Source organism: Anomalospiza imberbis, chromosome 2 (genome assembly GCF_031753505.1).
Source record: "Anomalospiza imberbis isolate Cuckoo-Finch-1a 21T00152 chromosome 2, ASM3175350v1, whole genome shotgun sequence".
Classification (NCBI taxonomy): Eukaryota; Metazoa; Chordata; class Aves; order Passeriformes; family Viduidae; genus Anomalospiza; species Anomalospiza imberbis.
This window is the reverse complement of record NC_089682.1, coordinates 45,965,578-45,987,151: the sequence shown is the minus strand read 5'-3', so window position 1 is coordinate 45,987,151 and position 21,574 is coordinate 45,965,578. Positions and strand designations below refer to the sequence as shown.

Sequence of the window (21,574 nt, the reverse complement as noted above, 5' to 3'; positions counted from 1 at the left end):
CTGAAGAAAGATTATTTTAGAGGTGGCAAACTGACTGAAAGTCACAGGTTTAGTCTCTTAACGTCGTCAGTGGGAAAGAAAAGGGGGTGTGAGGGGAGAAGTGCTGAGAAGGTTTATTCTGATTTCTTTTTTTTCTTTTAGTTCCATTAATAAAATTTTCTTTATACCCTTTAAAGTTTTGAGCCTGCTTTGCTCTCCTCCTAACCCTTATCTTGCAGCAAAAAAAGAATAAATAATTCTAGTGGGTGCAGTGGCATTTGCACCCACTACATTAATTAGTGCGTTCTCTGGGAAACTCAGATTGCTGTGAAATAGAGATTTTTGGAGTTCACTTGAATTAACAAAATAAATTAATTTTAACCTTACCCTTGAGAAACCTCTGCCATGGTACAAAGGGCACAGGAAAATGCAAATCTCTGAAGCTTCTTGCATAAAGAACAATGCCAGAGAAGACCAGGAGATGCAAAGAACCCAGATAAAAGGGCTCCTCTGTCTCCAAGCTTATCAAGACCGACAGACGCACTCAGATAGACACCAAAGGACCAAAAACGCATGCGCAGAGGAGAAAAGTTCAAAAGTTCAATCCTGAGGAAGACCACAATCTTCAGCCTCAGGAGACCACCAGAGACCACCGTGCGACCACCACAGCAAACCACGCATGCTCAGAAGGGCGTGGACCTATTTAGCATGAGAGGTGAGGACAAGTGGGGCCAGGGGTTGAATATGCATGGGAAAGTTGTGTAATGTATTGCATATGGAACACCTTTTGAATAAAGATGTGGGTCAGACTGAGGCTCGAGGCACAATTTTTGGAGAACTATCTCGCTTGTGCCAGGCGCTGACATACATACCCACTTCATAACTACATCGAGTTGTAGAGTCTATTTATTTATTCCGCATATCGCTTCAGTTGGCGACCACGAAGGGACGGCTCTGCTCACCTGCGGGTCCGGTTGGGGGCAGATGCCCTCAGGCACCGCGGGGCTCTTCCCCGGAGGGACTCTGCGCCTCGGCTGTACACTGCCGGGAGCAGACCACGGCCCTGTGACTGCGGACAGAAGCGGTATGTATTAATTTCTTTTTTAAGGTCGGGACCTGGTAAAGCGCATTGAGACGTCTTTGCGTGCAGGGTTACCCAGGGGCTTGCAAGCAGAATGCCACCGGGCAAGAGACCGGCGGCGGGAGAACCCCCCCAGCTGATAGCGCAGCTCAGGGAAGGAGAAATCGCGATTTCAGTGGGGTGTGTTGTGAATTCAGTGTGGTGTGTTGCAATTTCAGTGTGGTGTGTCCCGACTTCGGTGTGGTGTGTCTGTTGCGTCCGGATGTGTATGCTTGTGTGCGTGTATGTGTGAGTGAAACGGTAAAGCGCAGTGCGGCGTTACTAAGATACAAAGACGCGGCGCAGCGGTGCTGGAGAGCGCAGGCGCAGAGCAGCTCCCAAACCACGCTGCCTGATAGAGCGAGCAGAGTGCAGCGCGGGGCAGCTCCCAGCCAGCACTGTCTGATAGAGCAGACAGGCACATTCGCCTGATAGAGCAGGCCATGCGCATGCGCGGCATGGGCTGTCTCTGGCGAACGGGGGAGAGCGCGGCGCGGGGCTTGAGTCGGGGCTTGCAAAGGCGCTCTCGGCGCAGCCTAGTTGATAGTGCAGCGGGCGTGCGAGCACAAGCCGCGCTTTGAACGCCGCTAGCTGACAGCGCAGCTAGTGGGAGCGTGGTACAAGTTGGGACTTGCAAGCACCACTTACAAGCATCGCAGGTTGGTAAAGGGTTTGCAAAAGTAGCCAGTGAACCCGGCTGGGCTAAGAGTTAAGTGTTTGTTGTACGATAACGCTGCCCTTTAGTGTAAAAGCTGTCACTGGGAGATCCTTTGCATTACGGTGTTTGCAGCTTAGCTCTTGTTACAAGTGAGAGGCGATCTGCCCACAGTGGCTGCAGAACTCCAAGCCCGGGCCGAGAGAACCCGGCCTTTGAGACAGGGTCTCCATGGGTGGTTTCAGCTTGAACCAAGTCAGTCTCTTCATCCATCAAGGGACTGGGTAGTCATAGAACGGGAGGACAGAGGGAGAGACAGAGGGATATACCAAAGTTCAACAAGTTGCTATCTAGCCTTTGACTGGGAACAGCCCCCAGTTGAACGAGCGCTTAGAAACCCCTTGAAGTGGGGTCTAGAAGGGGTAATCCCCTGTTTCGTGTGCGGATTGACAATCTTTTTCTAGAAGCCAGCCTGGCACACAGCTTGGGTTCTCCTCCGATGTTTAAAGTGTCAGAAGAGGTGGTATTGTACTTCGTGTAAGCGGAGATCCACGTGTCACCCCTGAATTACCGAGTTACTATAAAACAGGGGTTGAGCAAGCAAGGTGTGAAATAGTGAATTTAATTTGTGGGAAAAGCCACCTAGTCCCTGAAACCTGGGACATGGTTGAAGAAGATTGGGAAAAGATAAAGGAGTGGCACAGCCTTAGTGTTAAAAGGATGAATTAAAGAAATTTTTTTTCTCTCCCTTTTCTTTCCTCCCCAGTAGTTTAGATTGAACCCTAAAGAGTTAGTAAATTTATGTGGGACTGGGCAAACAATGAAGTAACAACAATTGATGGTTAATTAATTAATACAATAATATTTCAATATTATAAGCATTATTGTTTATTAATTTGGCTGTTAATATTTTAATTTGGTTATTTGAATAACTATAATTTTTATTAATATTTTAATTTGAATATCTGAATAAGTAATTAAAAAAATAGGGTTTTTTTTTTTCTTTTATCTGTGACTTATATTTGAACACTCAGTGTTAAAATTTGCTCTAAAAGACATAATGGGAGCAAAACAGAGTAAGGAAGTACCCAAGGCTAGCCCATTAGGGTGCGTCTTAGCTCACTGGAAAGAAATAGCAAGCAAAGGGGGTATGGAAAATAAAAAAAGTTTAATCAAATATCGCTCCCACTGGTGGCCCTTATATCGCCTAGAGGAGGGGGCCAGATGGCCTCCTACAGGTACACTGGAATATAATACCTTGTTACAGCTAATGTTATTTCTATGGAGAGAAAGGAAATGGGAGGAGGTTTCTTACTGTGATATGTTCTTCTCCCTCCGGAATAACCCTAATTGGCAAAGGGTCTGTGGCATCAGGCCCCCTCTGACCCCCTCGTTCTGGCTCTTGGAAAAGAAAACAGAAGCAAAATAGGAGAACTTAAACAGTGCTGCTCGGCCTGTAGCATAAGACAGAGGTGCACCAGGACAGATAAAGTTTATCGCACAGCACTAGCTAAATACAGCCTTGATGCCCATAAGAGATAATTATGCTATAGTTACGGGCGCGACTGGCCAAACTGAAAAGGCATTTTTCTTTAGGCCGCTAAAATACAAATTGGGAAAGCAGTGGGAGATCCACAAATTTCTATATATGCCAAACTCCCCAGAGCCACTTTTGGGCAGAGATTTGCTGGGGCAATTACAGGCAACTATTACATTTAAAAATGGGGTAATGACTCTAGAGGTAAATGATCAAAAGTATGTAGAAATATTGAGTTTGATATTAACCACTAGCGAAGTCACAAGGGAAACTGAAATTGATAAAGAGGTAATGGATCAAGTATTCCCTGGGGTATGGGCCTCTGATGTACCAGGGAGAGCGAAAAACGCTCCCCCTATACAGATCAGGCTAAAAGAAGGAAAGCAACCTGTCAGAGTTAAACAGTATCCCTTGAGGAGGGAAGATAGGGAAGGAATTAGCCCAGTAATTGAGAACTTTTTGCGTCTAAGATTATTAAAAGAATGTCAATCTGATTTGAATACCCCTCTCCTACCGGTCCGCAAACCTGATGGGTCATACCGGTCAGTACAGGGTCTGCGAGCCGTGAACAAGGTAACTGAGGATCTGTATCCTGTGGTGGTCAATCCCTACACGTTATTAACTTAACACCCGAACTAACTTGGTTTGCCATTTTAGATTTAAAAGATGCCTTCTTTTGCCTTCCTATCCACGAAGCCAGCCAGAAAATTTTTGCATTTGAATGGGAAAGTCCTAAAAGCGGGCAAAGAACCCAACTTACATGGACTAGACTCCCACAAGGATTCAAAAACTCACCCACTCTGTTTGGAGAACAACTTGCAAAGGAATTAGAGACCTGGGAAGCCCCCCCAGAGGAAGGGAAGCTGCTACAGTACGTAGATGACATCCTGATAGCCACACGGACAAGGGAAGCATGCGTCGCCTGGACGGTAAGCCTCTTGAACTTTCTGGGGCTCCAAGGGTACCAAGTATCAAAGAAAAAGGCCCAAGTAGTAAAACAGAAGGTAACTTATCTGGGTTACGAAGTCAGTGCTGGACAACATACCCTGGGCCAAAGCCGGAAGGAGGCAATATGCCAAACCCCAAAACCTCAGACTGTAAAAGAACTACGAACTTTCCTGGGGATGACGGGGTGGTGCAGGTTATGGATCTATAACTATAGACTGTTTGTTAAGCCTTTATATGAACTGACTGCAACTGAAAGCAGGGGCATCCAATGGACGAAGGAAGCTACGCAGGCTTTCAACCAACTGAAAAAAAGCCCTCATGTCAGCACGGGCTCTGGGATTGTCAGACGTGAGTAAGCAATCCTTCAATCCTTTTGTTCTCCCATGAGAAGCAAGGAATTGCCTTGGGAATATTAGCACAGGACCTCGGCCCGTACCGGAGAGCAGTTGCTTACTTCTCTAAGCAATTAGATGCAGCCGCTAAAGGGTGGCCTGGATGCCTCAGAGCCGTAGCAGCAGTTGTACTGAACATCCATGAGGCACGTAAATTCACCCTGGGCCAGAAAATGACTGTGCTAGTGTCTCACACGGTGTCTGCGGTACTAGAGGTGAAAGGCGGGCATTGGCTTTCCCCACAACGGTTCCTGAGATACCAAGCTATTATGGTGGAGCAAGATGATGTAGAGATAGTGGTGACTAACATTGTCAATCCAGCCTCCTTCCTCAGTGGAAACCAAGGGGAACCAGTGGAACATGACTGCCTGGAGACCATCGAGGCCACATATTCCAGCCACCCTGACCTGAAGGACAGCCCTCTCGAGAATGCAGACGTCTGGTTTACTGATGGAAGCAGTTATATCATCAGTGGAAAATGACATGCCAGGTACTCAATTACTACCTGCAAGGAGGTAATAGAATCTGGACCCCTGCCAACGAATACCTCTGCACAAAAGGCTGAAATAGTTGCTCTAACTCGGGCCTTAGAATTAGCAAAAGGGAAAGAGATAAACATATATATGGACTGAAAGTATGCATTTGGAGTAGTGCATGCTCATGGAGCCATCTAGAAAGAGAGGGGAATGCTGAATTCTCAAGGGAAAAACATTAAACATGCATCCAAGATACTGCGACTTCTAGAAGCAGTCCAGTTGCCAGAGAAAGTAGCAATCATGCACATTAAGGCACATCAGAGGATAAACTCAGAATTGGAAAAAGGGAACGAGCTGGTAGATAGGGAAGCAAAAGAAGCGGCAAAAATTGAGGTAATAAATGAGGCAGCCCTGATTCCAGATGGGCAGATTTCCCGTGAGGGTAAGCCAAAATACAACAAATTAGACAAAAAATTGATCCAGGGGCAAAAAGGAGATTATAACCAAGAGGGATGGGCCACCATAGAAAGAAAATTAGTTATACCCTCCTATTTATTAAGGATCATAGCTAGACATTTACGAGCCACTCTTACTCAAGTGACTCAACAATGTGACCTTTGCCTCCAGACCAACCCCGAGAATATTCCCAAACTAAAACTTGGCCAGACTGGGAAGGGCTATGGGCTTGGGCAGCAATGGCAGACCTATTTCACAGAATTGCCAAGAAAAGGGGGGTATAAGTTTTTACTGATGCTAACAGATATCTTTTCAGGATGGCCAGAAGCATTCCACACCAAGACTCCTAAAGCTTAGGAGGTAACTAAGGTATTGGTACAAGAAAAAAGAAAAAAAAAGAAAAAAAGACTCCACGCTTTGGAGTCCCGGCCACAATCTCCTCAGATAGAAGACCACATTTTATCACAAAATTAGTGCAACAGGTTAGCCAATACTTGGGCATAGACTGGGAACTTCACACCCCATATAACCCACAATCAAGTGGTCAGGTAGACAATTGGGACAAGAGGCTAATTTGCCGTGGCCTCAATCCCTCCCACTAGCACTACTGCAGATTCAAACCAAACCCGGGACCAAAGAAAAGCTGAGTCCCTTTGAACTGCTTTATGAGAAACCATATGGGGTGCAGAAGGGAATGTCTGCCCAGGATGTATCACTAACTTCCTATATGATCGCTCTAAATATACAACTTAGAGCAATCGAAAAATATGTGGCCGGAACTTGGGGTACAGGGCTCGATGCACCAGTACATGATGTACAACCTGGAGACTATGTATATGTTAAGTCTCTTACAGAGAAGACCCTAGAACCACAATGGGAAGGACCATACCAAGTGCTCCTTACTACCTTCACTGCAATCAAGATTAAGGAACAAAACACGTGGATCCACCACAGCCGTGTTAAGAAAGCTCCAAAAGCCACTTAGAGAATAACACTGGGTGATGGTGAACTGAAACTGAAACTTACTCAGACAAAATGAATGTATCATGGTGGGTGGGGATTTTTGCTGAAGTGTTGTTTACAATTATAGCTGTAATCCAACAATTAAAAAGTAGCAATGCTGAATGGCCTTGGCCCCAGGCCTTTAAACCTTCTGATCTGAAAGGGTTAAATCTAACATCTCTAGTCATGAGCAGTAGCCAAATATATAAAAAGCAAGAGTGGCAGAAACAGAGGTTGTAGTCACTTCAAGGGACCATAGAGGAGGTAATTAAGAGGGTTAAGTCATGAAACTAGTGTAAGGACCGTGTGTGATGTCATAGAAATTGATGAGAACAAAGTCCCCTTATCTATTAAGAATCACTCAAATTTCTGTATTTGCAACTTTATATTCAACACCAGTCGTGTCCCACCAGTTAATAAAATCAAACTACACAACATACAATGAGTTACCACCCACCCCTATTGGAATGAATTTAACCCTGGTAAAACAATTAATGAAACATCAAGATCTAATTAAAATTATAGAAGAGATTCAAAAGAATGGGCAGAGAACTCTGGTAACTGTCCATCATGACATAACTGAAATAAACAGAGTCCTGCAAAGAGTAAAACAAGACACAAGTCATAATTGGTGGGATGCACTATTTAGATGGTCACCAACTGAAACTGGGATCATGAACACTTTATGTCACCCCATTATAGTTTTATTAATTTTAGTTACTATAAGTTTAATGATGCCTATTTTAACACTCAAGTGGAATTAGAAGATGTTAAAATGGGTGGCTATTCTGACTTTACTCTCTAGAACTCATGGAATTCTGCTGAAGGAGAACTGTCATGATAGTAGGGCAGAATTTAGACCAGGACCCCTGTAGTAAAAAAATTTACTATACTTTAAGAAAAGGGGGGGACTGAAATAGAGATTTTTGGAGTTCACTTGAATTAACAAAATAAATTAATTTTAACATTTTACTTGAGAAACCTCTGCCATGGTACAAAGGGCACAGGAAAATGCAGATCTCTGAAGCTTCTTGCATAAAGGACAATGCCAGAGAAGACCAGGAGATGCAAAGAACCCAGATAAAGGGGCTCCTCTGTCTCCAAGCTTATCAAGACCGACAGACGTACTCAGATAGGCACCAAAGGACCAAAAACGCATGCGCAGAGGAGAAAAGTTCAAAAGTTCAATCCTGAGGAAGACCACAATCTTCAGCCTCAGGAGACCACCAGAGACCACCGTGCGACCACCACAGCAAACCACGCATGCTCAGAAGGGCGTGGACCTATTTAGCATGAGAGGTGAGGACAGGCGGGGCCAGGGGTTGAATACGCATGAGAAAGTTGTGTAATGTATTGCATATGGAACACCTTTGTGAATAAAGATGTGGGTCAGACTGAGGCTTGAGGCACAAGTTTTTGGAGAACTATCTCGCTTGTGCCGGGCGCTGACATACATACCCACTTCATAACTACATCAAGTTGTGAAGTCTATTTATTTATACTGCATATCGCTTCAGGACAAGATGCAATGCCGCACAAGAATAAATGCCACCTCAGATGAGAAGGATATGGAGGGAAAGAAGAGCAGAAAGTAGGCCCAGGTTCTGAAGTTTCAGAGGCACATTGTTTTGAAAAACACAGGTAATTCTAGGAGAGATCAAACCCAAGGCAAAGTCTCTTTGCCGTCTTGAGTGAGTAATACCTCTTATCTGTTGTGCTGTGTGTCAAGCTTGCCCAAATTAAATTATCTTGGGCTGGACTCTTTAAAGGACAGAGACTTCAGTATGGCATAGGACTGCCTAATTGGCAAACCCCAAGTTACCTGCAGAATAGCTGAGGTCACTTGGCTTGTTCAGCCTGAAGGAGGCTGAGGATCTCCGCATGGTCTGCAGCTTCCTCCCAAGGGGCAGCAGAGCAGCAACTCCAATCTCTGTTCTCTGTGACCAGGAAGGAACAGGACCCAAGGGAATGGCTGGAGCTGTGTCAGGGGAGATTTAAGTTGGTTATCAGGAAAAGGTTCTTCCCCCAGAGTGTGGTCGGGCACTGAACAGGCTCCCCAGAGCAGTGGTCACAACCCCAAGTCTGTCAGACCCCAAGAAATGTTTGGACAATGCTTTCAGGACAGGGTGGAATTGCTGGGGTGTCCTGTGAGGGCCAGGAGTTGGACTTGATGATCCCTGTGTGTCTCTTCAACTCAGGGTATTCTGTGATTCTTTAGCAAGTGTTAATCAGCTCAATTTAGGCACAGTAGTAACTCTTCTACGAAGCAGAAGAAATTAAAGTGTCCAAGTAAACCAACATGAAAACTGAGGTGTCTAGCACAAGAAAAGCAGCTTTAAAAATTGTTGCAGTGAATATAAAAATTTAAATTCCCCCTCAAAGGAAACATTCCTAAATTGCTTTGTAAAACTAGACCTTACACAAAAATGGGTGAGAAATTAATTAGTTTGCAGGACCAGGAGAGTTTTTTAAGAGGTTCTTACAACAAGGCTACTCAAGCTAATATGTTAGATATGCCTGAACAATACCTCTTCAGTTCAGCAGCCAAAACATCTTCCCTTCCTTACTAAATTGAACTGGCAGAATTATCTATACCAAGTGATCTAAATGTAGCAGCAGTAAGTTATTCATCTCTCTCATCTACAAAATAACTTCTCAGCAGAGTAGGTAAGGGCTGCCTCATAGGGCAGTAAAGCAGGAATTATCTCAATTTGTTGAGCAGATACAGATATTCAAACTAATGTATTCAAACAAAAATGGCTTGCAGCCAGGTTCTTTGGTTGACATGCACTGAAATGGACCTTAAGGTGTTAAAACCAGGTTTTAAGCTGCTGGAGAAATATGGAGGCAGAGTTCAGAAACTGTCCATTGTTACCAATAAATATGAATAGGATGGGTTGAGCTTCAGTCAGGAATAAATACAGGGATAACCTCCCAAATCTGAGAATGGAGGAATAAAGTAAATAGTATGGTTTATCTGTTTATCAAATATTATCTAAGGCATCTAGATAGAAGTAAATATGTATAAAGGGTTTTAGAGATCAGCCATTCAAGAGTTCCACAGTCACTGGAGAAGAAAAATGAGAGAAGGGTGGTAATCCCCTGTTTGAGAGCCAGTTATGATCAGTGGGAATGTCATCTTCCCTGGATGCCTCTTCTTGGTCACAGGGGGCAACCTAGGCAACAAGCTCAGGCTGAGTGACAAGTGTCTACCAGGCAAACATAAAAAGATAATAGCTCTTTTTTAAGTCGAACAATGGTCGTAGTCTTGCAGGCAAGTAAAACAAATCCATAAGGACTCTGGGTACAGTGGGTTAAACTTTTCTTCCTGTGCTATCAGGAAACAGTTTAACCCAGTTTTTCCCTCCAGGTGAGAATGGAAGTCATGCTGAAGTTTCAAAAGTAATGTTTAGACAGAGGCACAGAGCTCAGAAATACAAGGCTGCTACTAATACCTATGAAAACAAGAAGCTGATGGAGGGTGTCTATTCCATTTGTGTTTTCCTTGAGGCTGTACTGTTACCAGAATTCACAGCATTCACATCAAAGTAAAGTCCAGAGAAAGAATCCCAAAATAGAATCCCAGAAGGGTCTGGTTTGAAAGCGACTTTCAAGACCATCTAGGTCCAATCCCCCTGCCATGGGCAGGGACACCTTCCACTAGACCAGGTTGCTCCAAGCACCATCCAACCCGGCCTTGAACACAGGCTCCCCCACCTTCACAGGGAAGAACTGCTTCCTGATTTCTAAACTAAACCCACCCTCCATCAGTTTAAAGATATAATCCCTTGTCCTTTGAGCTTCACAGCTCATGAAATTAATAAAAATATATAAAAGCATATAAAAAACAGAGTAATGTTAGAAAACTATCATCCAGTTACTCACAGACTTTAGAGACTGTCAGGTATTGGCCCCAGTGAAAAGGGTTTGGCTTGCAGGAGCACAGCCCTTTACTCTAAAGCACAGCCTTGAGCTGAATTACTCAGGTTGGGCTGATTCAGCTTCTAGCAACAATCCCTTGGTTGGTCTCCTGAGACACACAGACAGGTGTGGACGTCTGTCCAAAAGGAATGGCCTGTGACTTGTGGAGTATAAAAACTAATTTGATTAACTGTCATTAGGGCCTGATGACTCTCAGTCATCAGGTTGGATGACACTATAACTGGTTACACATATGGGTATGTATAGTTCCTGTCAGAAAGCAGGATTTCTAAATTAAAAAAAGAACAATGAGAAGCCTCAGGTCACCAATTTCAATGTTTCAATTGTATCCAAATCTCAAAAGCCAATTCTAACAGTCTGACTTCAGCTCTAAGTTTTTCTGGCAGCAAAATGAGAAAGTAGCTATTTCTTCCCAGAATATTAACTTTCGCTAGTTAACAAATCGTCAGTTTGAGCATTCTTAGCCCTAAGGTGGAAGACACAGACTCCCCATTGTAAACAGGTGAGATAAAGTGACTGAAGTAAGACACAAACATTTCTGAAATGATTTTCTTAGGGAACCCATTCTGGTTGCAGTTTTGGTAAAAGGTTTCTTCAGTCAGATTCACAAGTGATTATTTAATCTGTGTGCAAGTGGCTCAGAGAAACTGTAAAGCAATATGAGGGACAAAATACAATTTACAGGCTCAAATATGTATCTTTTCCTCCCCTGTGAGGAGTCTTACTGGATCACAGTCTCCTGTGAGGAACGTTACTGGATCACAGCTGGACAAAATACTAAATTTTGATTGCCTGGCCAAAAGCCAAAATCAACAGCTACAACTCTTTGCTATGAGAATGCTTTAAAAAAACCGCAAAAACCTAAACATCATTTGATCTTTTTGTGTTGTAAACTATGACCTCATGGCAGTAAGAATACTAAATTAAAGTGTTTTAGTTGGTTTACAGCTATCTGAAACACTTGAAGCTCCATGAGTAGTTCAGAGCCAATATCCTGTCAACTGTGCTAAAAAGCAGTAATAGTTTATCACCTTCATAGAGATTATTGGTAAAATAATGTACAATAGCAATAAGAAGGCTGCCAATATGAAGTTAAGATGAAACTGCATCTTTTGGCAGCTAAGAAATTCGGCAACACATTTTAAAAAATGAAATCTTCATAAATCAAGATACCACAGTTTTCATAACTAAGAAGTTTTGGGCTCTTCTTGATTCTAGCAGTATATTAATCAAGACATAGCCTCAATACACAAATATAAGCTTTGGCAGTCAAGTATTTTTGAGGAAAGCCATTAAATGCAGCTCAAAAGGGCATCTCCCTGCCTACAGACAAGCCATTCAAAAGGAGTATCGTGTATTTGCCAGCATTAGGTAAGTCTACTGTCTATTCACTAAGAAAAAAATCTTCTTGCTGGACTGCTCAGGTTTGCAGCATGTTCTTTACCTTCTATTAATCACAAATACTATCCCTCAAAAATTACACAGTGGGAAAAAAAAAGCTGAAGAATAGGAGAGAAAATGAGTCAGTCTCTTGATTTAATGCAACCATAATCTAAAGAGCCTAAACTTGGGAAAGATAAATCTGAACATGCAAAAAGAAATAAAACTATTTTAATTAAAAATGTTTAATTAAAAATGCTCAGGTTTGCAGCATGTTCTTTACCTTCTATTAATCACAAATACTATCCCTCAAAAATTACACAGAGGGAAAAAAAAGCTGAAGAATAGGAGAGAAAATGAGTCAGTCTCTTGATTTAATGCAACCATAATCTAAAGAGCCTAAACTTGGGAAAGATAAATCTGAACATGCAAAAAGAAATAAAACTATTTTAATTAAAAATGTTAAAAATGGACAGGCTACATGAAAGTGGGGATTTGAAGGGGACTTACGAAAAACAGGGTGAGCAACTTTTTAAAGAGGCAGAGAGGGACAGGACAAGGGGAAACAGTTTTAAACTAAAAGAGGGGAGATTTAGATTAGAAATTAGGAAGAAATTCTTGACTTCGAGGGTTTTAAACTAGAAGAGGTGAGATTTAGATTAGAGATTAGAAATTCTTGGCTATGAGGGTGGTAAGGCTCTGGCACAGGTTACCCACAGAAACTGTGACTGTCCCATCCCTGGAAGTGTTCAAGGCCAAGTTGGACAGGGCTTGGAACAACCTGGTCTAGTGGAAGGTATCCCTGCCCATGGTCTGGGAAAACATGGCTTTAAGGTCCCTTCCAATCCAAACCTTTCTATGATTTGGTCTTAAATGCTGGAATAAACTGTTTGTTCACAAGAAAAAGGATTTAAGACAGAATCTGCATAGGGCCTTCTGCATCCACAAAAGCTAACCTAAAAAACTGAGCTACTTTTCTGGAGGCCAGTGAAACTCCAGGACTAAAAGATCTGGAAACAGAAAGAAGTATTCCCAAAAGGAAACAGAAAGTATTGGTGGGACAAAAGTAAACACAGCAGAATATTGGTACCAGGAGAGAGGTATTAGGATGGAAGCAGAGCTTGCAGACCTGCAAGCTTGCAGCAATAAACCACACAAGTTGGGATGTGAAAACATGTATTAATAATTTAAGTGTAATGCCTGAGAAACCAAAACAACACAAATCTCACCAGGCTCAGGGAAACAGCCACTAAACTTTGATGGAAAAACATTGGACTCTGCAGACCTTCCAAAGGGTCAAAGGCTAGCCCAGAGCTCCAGGCAAAACAGGGGAACTTATAGAAGATTGAAGCAGAGACTTTGCAGCCTAATTTGCTCTAATGGATGCATAAGTGAGCTCTTCTAAAAAAGCCATGGAGGATTTTTTGGGTTTGCTTTTAATCTAAAATGGTAATGATTATGGTGGTGACAGAACTTAAATTCAGTAAAACCCAGCTACAGTGCTTAGAAAGGAAACTGAAGACCAGCAAGAGAATCAAACAAATCAGGCAGTGCAAATGAGTACATGGATAAGAAAACCTCTTGTCTCCCTGCTCTTCTCCTGCAAACAAAGAATAACCTGGAAATGTTATTTATTATTTAATGACTACAGTTTGTGTCAGAGGGTATCAGATGACTCACAGTAACCTGAAAACAAAAAATTCCTTCAAATATTCATATTAACAGCTAGTGGCTTGTCTACTTGTTTCAATGTTTGTAATCAGATATTATCCACAGGACAGTGGACATCTGTATTCTGCCCAGTTATGAAAGTCTAGCCAGTTTTCCCCTCAAGATAGACTCCCTGTAAAGCCTCATTTCCATTTATATTATTAGGAAGCACTAAGAAGCATTGATTGGAATCATCAGAAAAAAAAAAAACCAAAAACACTATTCATACAACTTCTGGACATGAGAAGGAAATGAGGCATAGACATCCATGGGGAGAAGGGAATGGGATACTCCAGAAGAACTATGCTTAATATTCCTACATAGAAATATTATCCAGCCAAAAAAAAAAAGAAGTGCTTTTTTCCGTTAATGATTGTGCATCATCTACAGAAAACAACAGGATTGTATGGTGCCAAAACCTCCGAAGCATAATTAAAGTTTCCAGATCAGTTCCTCAGAGATGACACATGCCAGAAGGGAAGAACAGGTATCCACACTGAAAATTATTCCCATTTCATATGTTCCAGTGTCAACCCACTTCTGCTTATTCAAGACTGTACTAGACACCCATGACCTGCACCCCTCCCACTCTACTGAGAGAAGTGCTACAAATGTCCCAGTCTGGCCTTTCATTTTCAGATGTTCTGAGGGGACCACACATCATCTGAGGATTTTTACACTATTGTGATGGATACCATACGAAAACTCACTGTGCTATTTTCCCAATGAAGAAGGCTTTTCTTTATGCATCTTGCTAGAGAAAAAAACAAAAGCAGGGAGAATCTTTTCAGCTGTGCCTGAATTACTTATAGAATAAAACTGCACAAGGGGCTGAGCTTCCTTTTCTCAGGACCTATTTACTTCCTCTGTTGGCTGAGTTAAATTTCCATCAGGCAATGCTTTTTACTCACAGTGGAAACTTTATTGCTCACAGTGGAAACTTTTCCTACTCCTATATTTGTTTTCCTTAGCCAAGACTCCAAACAGCAGCCTGGAGGTGTGGGTGATCAGCCTGGAAGAAGAGAAGGCTCCAGATACCTTAAAGCCCCTGCCAGTGCCTGAAGAGGCTCCAAGTGAGCTGCAGAGGGACCTTGGACAAGAGCCTAGAATGACAGGACAAGAGGGAATGGCTTTCCACTGCCAGAGAGAAGGGGTAGATGGAATACTGGGAAAAAATTCTTCCCTGTGAGGGTGGTAAGGCCTTGGCACAGGCTGCTCAGAGAAGCTGGGGCTGCCCCATCCCTGGATATGTTCAAGGCCAGGTTGGATGGAGTTTGGAGCAATCTGGTCTAGGGGTGGAGTAAGGAGGGTGCTGGTCTAGGGAAGGTGTCCCTGTCCATGGCAAGGGGTGGGAAGTGGATGGTCTTGAAGGTCTTTCCAGCCCAAAGCATTTTATTATTCCCTGTGACCTGTTACAGTAGGATTCACACAAGTACTTTTCAAGATCAAAAATCAAATTTAAAAAGAGGAGAAGGTATGGAGAAGAAAGTGCTTTGCTCATGAGAGTTAAGAAGGCAGGAAAACAAAACCAATCTATGATTCCATGATTAGATGAGAATGCAGGACAAAATAATTGCTTAAAGCAAGAGACTGCATGAGTGCATGCAATTCAAAGAGCATAAATTAAAACCATCACTTGTTGAAATACACTGGGTAGTAAACTGTGCTTCACATTTAGTAAAGTTCACCTCCGTTTAAGGAGAACTGGTTCAACCTCCTGCTCAAACAACTGCTGCAAGATAAACCTAAACTAACTTTAGCCTTAAAACATAGAAACCTGTCTGATTTGATTTTCTGCAGACAGTGAAAGATGAGTCTGAATCCTCCAGAGTGAATCAGAACAGAAGTACATGGGATTTCCCTGGAAGATACTATAACCTTCAGTTATTTATTAAAGTAGCTTCTCATTTAGCAACAACAATGAACATGCAACAACTAGTTTCATTAGCAGCAATTATATTACAGAGAAGTTGTTTTGTTTTTCATTCAGATTCCTCTATGCAGCTTACTTGAATTACACAATCAGAGACTGCCCAGGCTATGACTTGTTCTGCTTAAGAAGTTTGATACAGAAGGTGCACCTGCTACTAAATATTAAATACAGTCTTAAGACAACAATTAATTCACCTCTCTCTAGTGAAGAACATTGTTTTTTCAAACTGGATTCCCTTGCTACATCAACCTCTGAGAAGGGTTGTGGGCCCATCATATAGAAAAACTTGTAAAAGCGTAAGAAAACAGTAGAATGTTGTGGACAGTTAGAGAGTCTGTATTTTGGGAAGGTCATAATCTCGCCAAGCATGCTCAGCTTGTGAAGACAAGCTGCTTGTTTGAGACAAATTCTTACCTTCAATTTTTTTGTAGCAACCACCTCTTATAAATTATAAAAAATACTTACCACCTAACCATCAGCCCAAGCTCCATGAAATTTTTCAGGTTAGGAAGAGTTTGCCTTAGATCTGGAGTACTCAGCCCATGCTGGTATCTAAGCTACAAAACCAGAAAAAAAAAAATCCTAAAATTAGCACAGCTTTCCAAATCCCAAAGAACACAACATCATGGTCAGTTAAGTCACTGGATTTTAGAGAGTTTAGGATTATTATCCAGCAGTTCCAAGATATTTATTCCCTTTAAGAAAATGGTCCATTTACTACTTGTATTAGGAAACCCACCCAAGAACAGGGAAAAAATAATCAGACAACCTGACTCTTAAACTTCCTTACACTTTCTCCATTTACTATCTGCAACAGGAGAGCAGTTTCACAGGTTAATAAAAACACGGCCATTATGGGAAGACACCAAATTCCATCCCAATATTCTGTATTCATGAATTCCAAATATTTATTTGTGTGCACTTGTCAGTCTGAGTGTATTAGTGTATACTGGAATCAGTAATAGAATTATTATAGTAACATCAATGAGTAAAAATACATATCGTCACAAAACTGATCAATATCTGTGCTCCTTACACAGTTTATATCACCATTTAAATGCCTGTTATTAGTATCATAATTAAATCCAGCACTCCAATCAGATGCTACTTAGCAAAGGGAAAGGCTTTAAACACTGACATACTTTAACCTGGATATTGATTCCTACAAGTTGTTCTTACGTCGTCCACATGACATAACTGTCACTGGTGAGAATTATAAACTCCATGTTTAACAAGTCACCAAATTAAAAATACCTCTGAAGAAAACAGCACATGGAAGGGAAAAAGTCTGTCTTTCAAGTTTGAATCTCAAAATTTCAAGGAAACTTTGCAGAGAAATGTATCCCTTGTGTGGTTAAAATATCAAAAAAAAACCCCAACAACCTACATTCCAGTATCTCTAAGGCTGCTGGAATGATGCACTACCAATTTAATAAGAAGTTCTCAGCATACATTAACATGCTTTAGAAGTCTCTGCTGGACTCTAACATAGGCACACACAGTAACTGCACAAATGTAGTGCTGATAGAGCTACTTGGTGAAACATGGAACAGTCCCACTCAAAGTTAAATTTCTTTTGTTTAGAATCACAGACCTGCTTCCACAACTCCTGGCAGCAAGATGCAGGAAAGTATCTGATGTTTCAAAAATTTTTGACTTCTCCCAAACAATCAGTTTTTCAGAGAAAAAGACTCCTGAAATTGGGAATGATTTTTATGCTTGTCTGAGTTTCAGAAAGAAAAATTATTTTGGAAGAAAATCACCCTCGGTACCGCACTGTACAACAGCTGGCCATTTATTACAGTTTATTTTGTCCATATGGACAAAGCCAAATCATATGGTGGGCTTGGGTTCATATTTTCTGCTACAATGACAGAACCTGGATTAAGACAACCATACAATATAAATTACAAAATCATCACCACATTCTCCTGATGGGATTACAGTGGAATTGGTTAACTGGAGAACTAGCCTGGAACAAAAGAAATAAAGAAGAAAAAACCCACCAACCTCAAAACTTTACATTTGTTCCTCCTCCAACAACGAAAAGTTCATGGAATACTCTTTTTTATAGTCATTCTTACATTTTAAGGTTTCAGAGCACGAATATAAGATGAATTAAGGGATCTCTCCAACAGCCAAGATCAGAAGAATTCATGGGAGACCCCAGTATCTAAACATGAGCAAAACCACTGCTTCTACTAAAACACATTTTCCTATTTCCAATAGTAGAGATGCATATTAAGTAAAGTTAGGATACAAGTTTCATGAAACCCCTAGAAAAAGTTATTATTTAACTTCATAAACTGCATACTATTTTGCTTTGTAATAGATTAAAAGCAAAGCAATACTGCCTTGTGTCTGCATCAATACAAGCTGATGCTAATGTATTTACAAACCCAGAAATCGCTTAAAAACTTATCTGCCTTCTAGAGACAGAAAAAGACATTCAAGGATCAGCTGATGAATTGGGTTTTAGTCTGGATTCAAAATTATCACTCCATTAATGCAGCAAAGGTTAACTCCTGCTTTGCAAATTCTGTAGTAGTCTCACATATCCTGACAAAGAAATCTCTGCTTTGCTGCATGATGCAGGCCACTACAGGTACAATACCAAATAAATGTGAACAAGGAGGTGGAGGGAGCTTAAAACTAACTTTTTTTACTTAAAAGATCAGAATTCCTCTTCCTCCTCTCCTTAACCTCTGACAATGTAAAATAACAAATATTATTAAGGACTGGGCTTTTTTCCCCAATCCATAAAGCATTTCTCATACACCTTCCCTTAAGTTTAATTTTTTTTAACATCCAACGCCACACATGCAGGGCCAGTTAATCCACCTCATCCAATAAATAGTAAGGCACTGAACAACAGTCATAAGGACTGAATCCAGAGGACACCATGGTGATACACGAAGGGTTGCTGGAGCACCTCTGCTCTGAAGACAAGCTGGGAGAGCTAGGGGTGTTCAGCCTGGAGTAGAAGGCATTAGGGAGACCTCAGAGCCCCTTCCAGTGCCTAGAGGGGCTCCAAGAGCTGGAGAGGGACTTTGGACAAGGGCCTGAAATGACAGGACAAGGGGGACTGACTTCAAACTAAGAGAGGACAGGATTAGATGGAATACTGGGAAGAAATTCTTGGCTGTGAGGGTGGTGAGGCCCTGGCACAGGTTGCTCAGAGAAGCTGGGAGTGCCCCATGTTTGGAAGGATGGGGCCTCATGGCCAGGTTGGATGGGGGTTGGCGCAACCTGATCTAGAGGGGGTTTCCCTGCCCATGACAGGAGGGCGGAATTGGATGATCTTTAAGATCTGTTCCAGTCCACACCATTCTATGATTCCCTGTGACTTGTTACAGTAAGATTCACACAAGTACTTCTTAACATCAAAATCAAATTTAAAAAGAGAAAAATGAAGGAAGAAGCTGCTTTGCCTATAAGAATTAAGAGGGCAGGAAAACAAGAGCAGACAGAGGTAATCATGTGCTGTCTTGATTCTCCTAAGAAACTGTTCAAATTTCAATTGTTGCTATTAAAAGTCACCCATCTCCACATTAAGTTTCCAATGCAATAATTTTCAAAAGCAGCATTTTATTTAAAATTTTAAAGATCAGACTGATTCTTCAGGATATTACAGACCCAGCATCCAAAGAAAATGTGCCTATTTTAATTGAAGAAGTGTCCAAAATTTGCATTCACATAGAAGACCACGTATTCTCCACAGGACTTTGAGTAAATCATTAATGATGTTCCAGTGATAAAATATTAATTCTGATTTCTATACCAATATTTAGCTCCTATGCACAGCTTTGTTTTCCCAAGTTCTGCTCTCATATTTGTTACTAACAATACTTACTCCAGAGAAACAAGATACGGGAGACAAGATGCATCATATTTTAAAAACAGTTCAAGGCAGAAGAACTTAAAGAATTATCTGTACAGAGAATGTCAAGAAATGGGATAATACACTTACTTTAAGGCCAACTTCTCTACAGAAAACCAGCTTATCATACCAGTGGATATTTTCTAATATACCTATATATTCCAACATCACAGAAAACCATAAATGTTAAAATAAGCTGCATTTAAACAATGGTTCTCAGAGTAAATGGTAGATTTATTCTTAAAAAAAACTGTATTAGCTTTCTAATAAAGTGTTTAAAGACTAAATTTCCTTTAAAAACTAATACCAACAAAACCACAGCATTAGATGTAGGTGAGGCATGACAAACTGAAGTTAAATTGTAACAAAATAGGCATAATTATTTTACACTCCAAGATGAGAAAAAATAATATTCAGTTGCTTCAATTTTTACCTGTATTTTCCTCTCTGCAGTGGTCTGAACTTACACTGGAAGGTAAGTGAGCGAACCAGCAGTGAACCAGCTCCAATCTGAGCATCTCTACTCCACTGCCAACCAAACAGCTTCCATGGATTCATTTTATCAACTGGACTGTTAGACTTAAAAATCATGACCTAAAATCATGTTAGACAACAGAAAATCTTACTGCCTTCCTAAAGGAAACAATTCTGCAGCAAAATGTTCATTCATCAAGTCTACCAGTAGAGATACATCATTTGTTAACTAATTAAAATACAAACCTGCAAAAGTTCAGCTACTTTCTTATGGAGTCTATAAGAAGTATGAGGACTACTGAAGTTTTTCAATCAAGTTGGCTTTACTAATTAGTTATCTTTCTATTCCTGGGTAATTACAGGTTGCACCCATGATCAAAATTAGGAGGTTTGCCACTCTATGCCTACTCTTAAGAAAAACAATGATATCCTGCATTTATGTGCAAAAAACAACTGTCCACTTCCTATCCTAATTCTTGCAGCAGGATGTAATAACTAATTGTATACAAGCATATATATTTACTTACAGCCAGAAACCACAGAGTAGTTGGGCTCAAGTATCTTTTTTTGGCGGGGAGAGTGCAGAATTACTCCAATTCTAACCTCATCTATTCATCATTTCTCACATTGTTTCCCCAGCCATATCCATCTTGTTGTAAGCCATGTGGAAGCAGTCTAACAGCCAGAACATGCCATTAAAGCTCAAAATATCAGCCATTTTAGTACATATTGTGCAAAATATTCAAGTCTATGCCAAAATCTGCTGTATTTTGGATTTCCCTTAGTCCCCATTGTAGGCAACTGGTTTTTGATGTTGTAGCAGTACCGGTACCAACACAATAGGTGGACTCAACCCACTATTACACTATGCAAAGATCTTGCAATATTAAGGGAGTCAAAACCAATTTTGAATTCTTTTCAGCTATATGAGGAGCTTCTCTTGATAACATCAAGAATTTAAAAAAAACCCATCTGTTCCAAAAATGTGAAAACCTACAGAGAAAAACAGAAGCAAAACTATTGTTTCAATCAAATTTGCAGAGCTGGTCACAAGCCAAGCATTTGCATAAGGTTTTCAGAGAATGTCAAACACTGAAATATTAAGAATGTCAAACAGAAATACTAAGTTTTAGAAGTTTTAATAAAATGACATAGTTAATTGTTTTACAAGATCCTGGGTGACTTTTTCAGAATATGACAGAACAGTGGCAGAGATTCAGATTACTAAGCACTGCAATAAAGAAAACAGGAAATGTTGTTATAATGCCTGTTGCTATATACACAACCAGGGGGATCAGTGAAATAATGCTGCTGCTATATAAACAAAAGATACGTGTTTATATCTTTTGGGAGCAATTATAAAATTTTTTGCTTGCCTTTGTTTTATTGAATCTGTCTAGTTGTTCTAGCTCTGAACACCTATGTGGGTTTACTTAAAAACGCTTAAGCTACAACATTATTGAAACATGTGGTGGTATCAATAGCTCTTCAGATAATGTACTTCTAAACTAAGCATCTAAAAATCATTTTCATTTTTCATACTTAAAAAGACTATCAGTAAGCATCAATTACAGTTTGAAAGTAAACATAACAAAAGGATTTTTAAAACTTTTTAAGATTCTTGGGGAAGTAGGAGCTGAAAAAATAAAAATAACCACTGGGTTTATAACAAGTTTTGAAGTCTTGAAGT

At 40.9% G+C, this 21,574-nt stretch overlaps 1 protein-coding gene across 5 annotated transcripts in view; it reads right to left on the bottom strand.

Annotated features, from left to right (window-relative positions):
• UVRAG (UV radiation resistance associated) overlaps window positions 1–21,574 on the bottom strand; it is a 97,608-nt gene that overhangs the window by 5,684 nt on the left and 70,350 nt on the right. For all 5 annotated transcript variants that reach the window (XM_068180778.1, XM_068180780.1, XM_068180777.1 and 2 more), the window contains one exon: window positions 15,996–16,087. In XM_068180778.1, coding sequence (XP_068036879.1) covers window positions 15,996–16,087 — 92 coding nt within the window. The remainder of the gene's footprint in view (window positions 1–15,995; window positions 16,088–21,574) is intronic.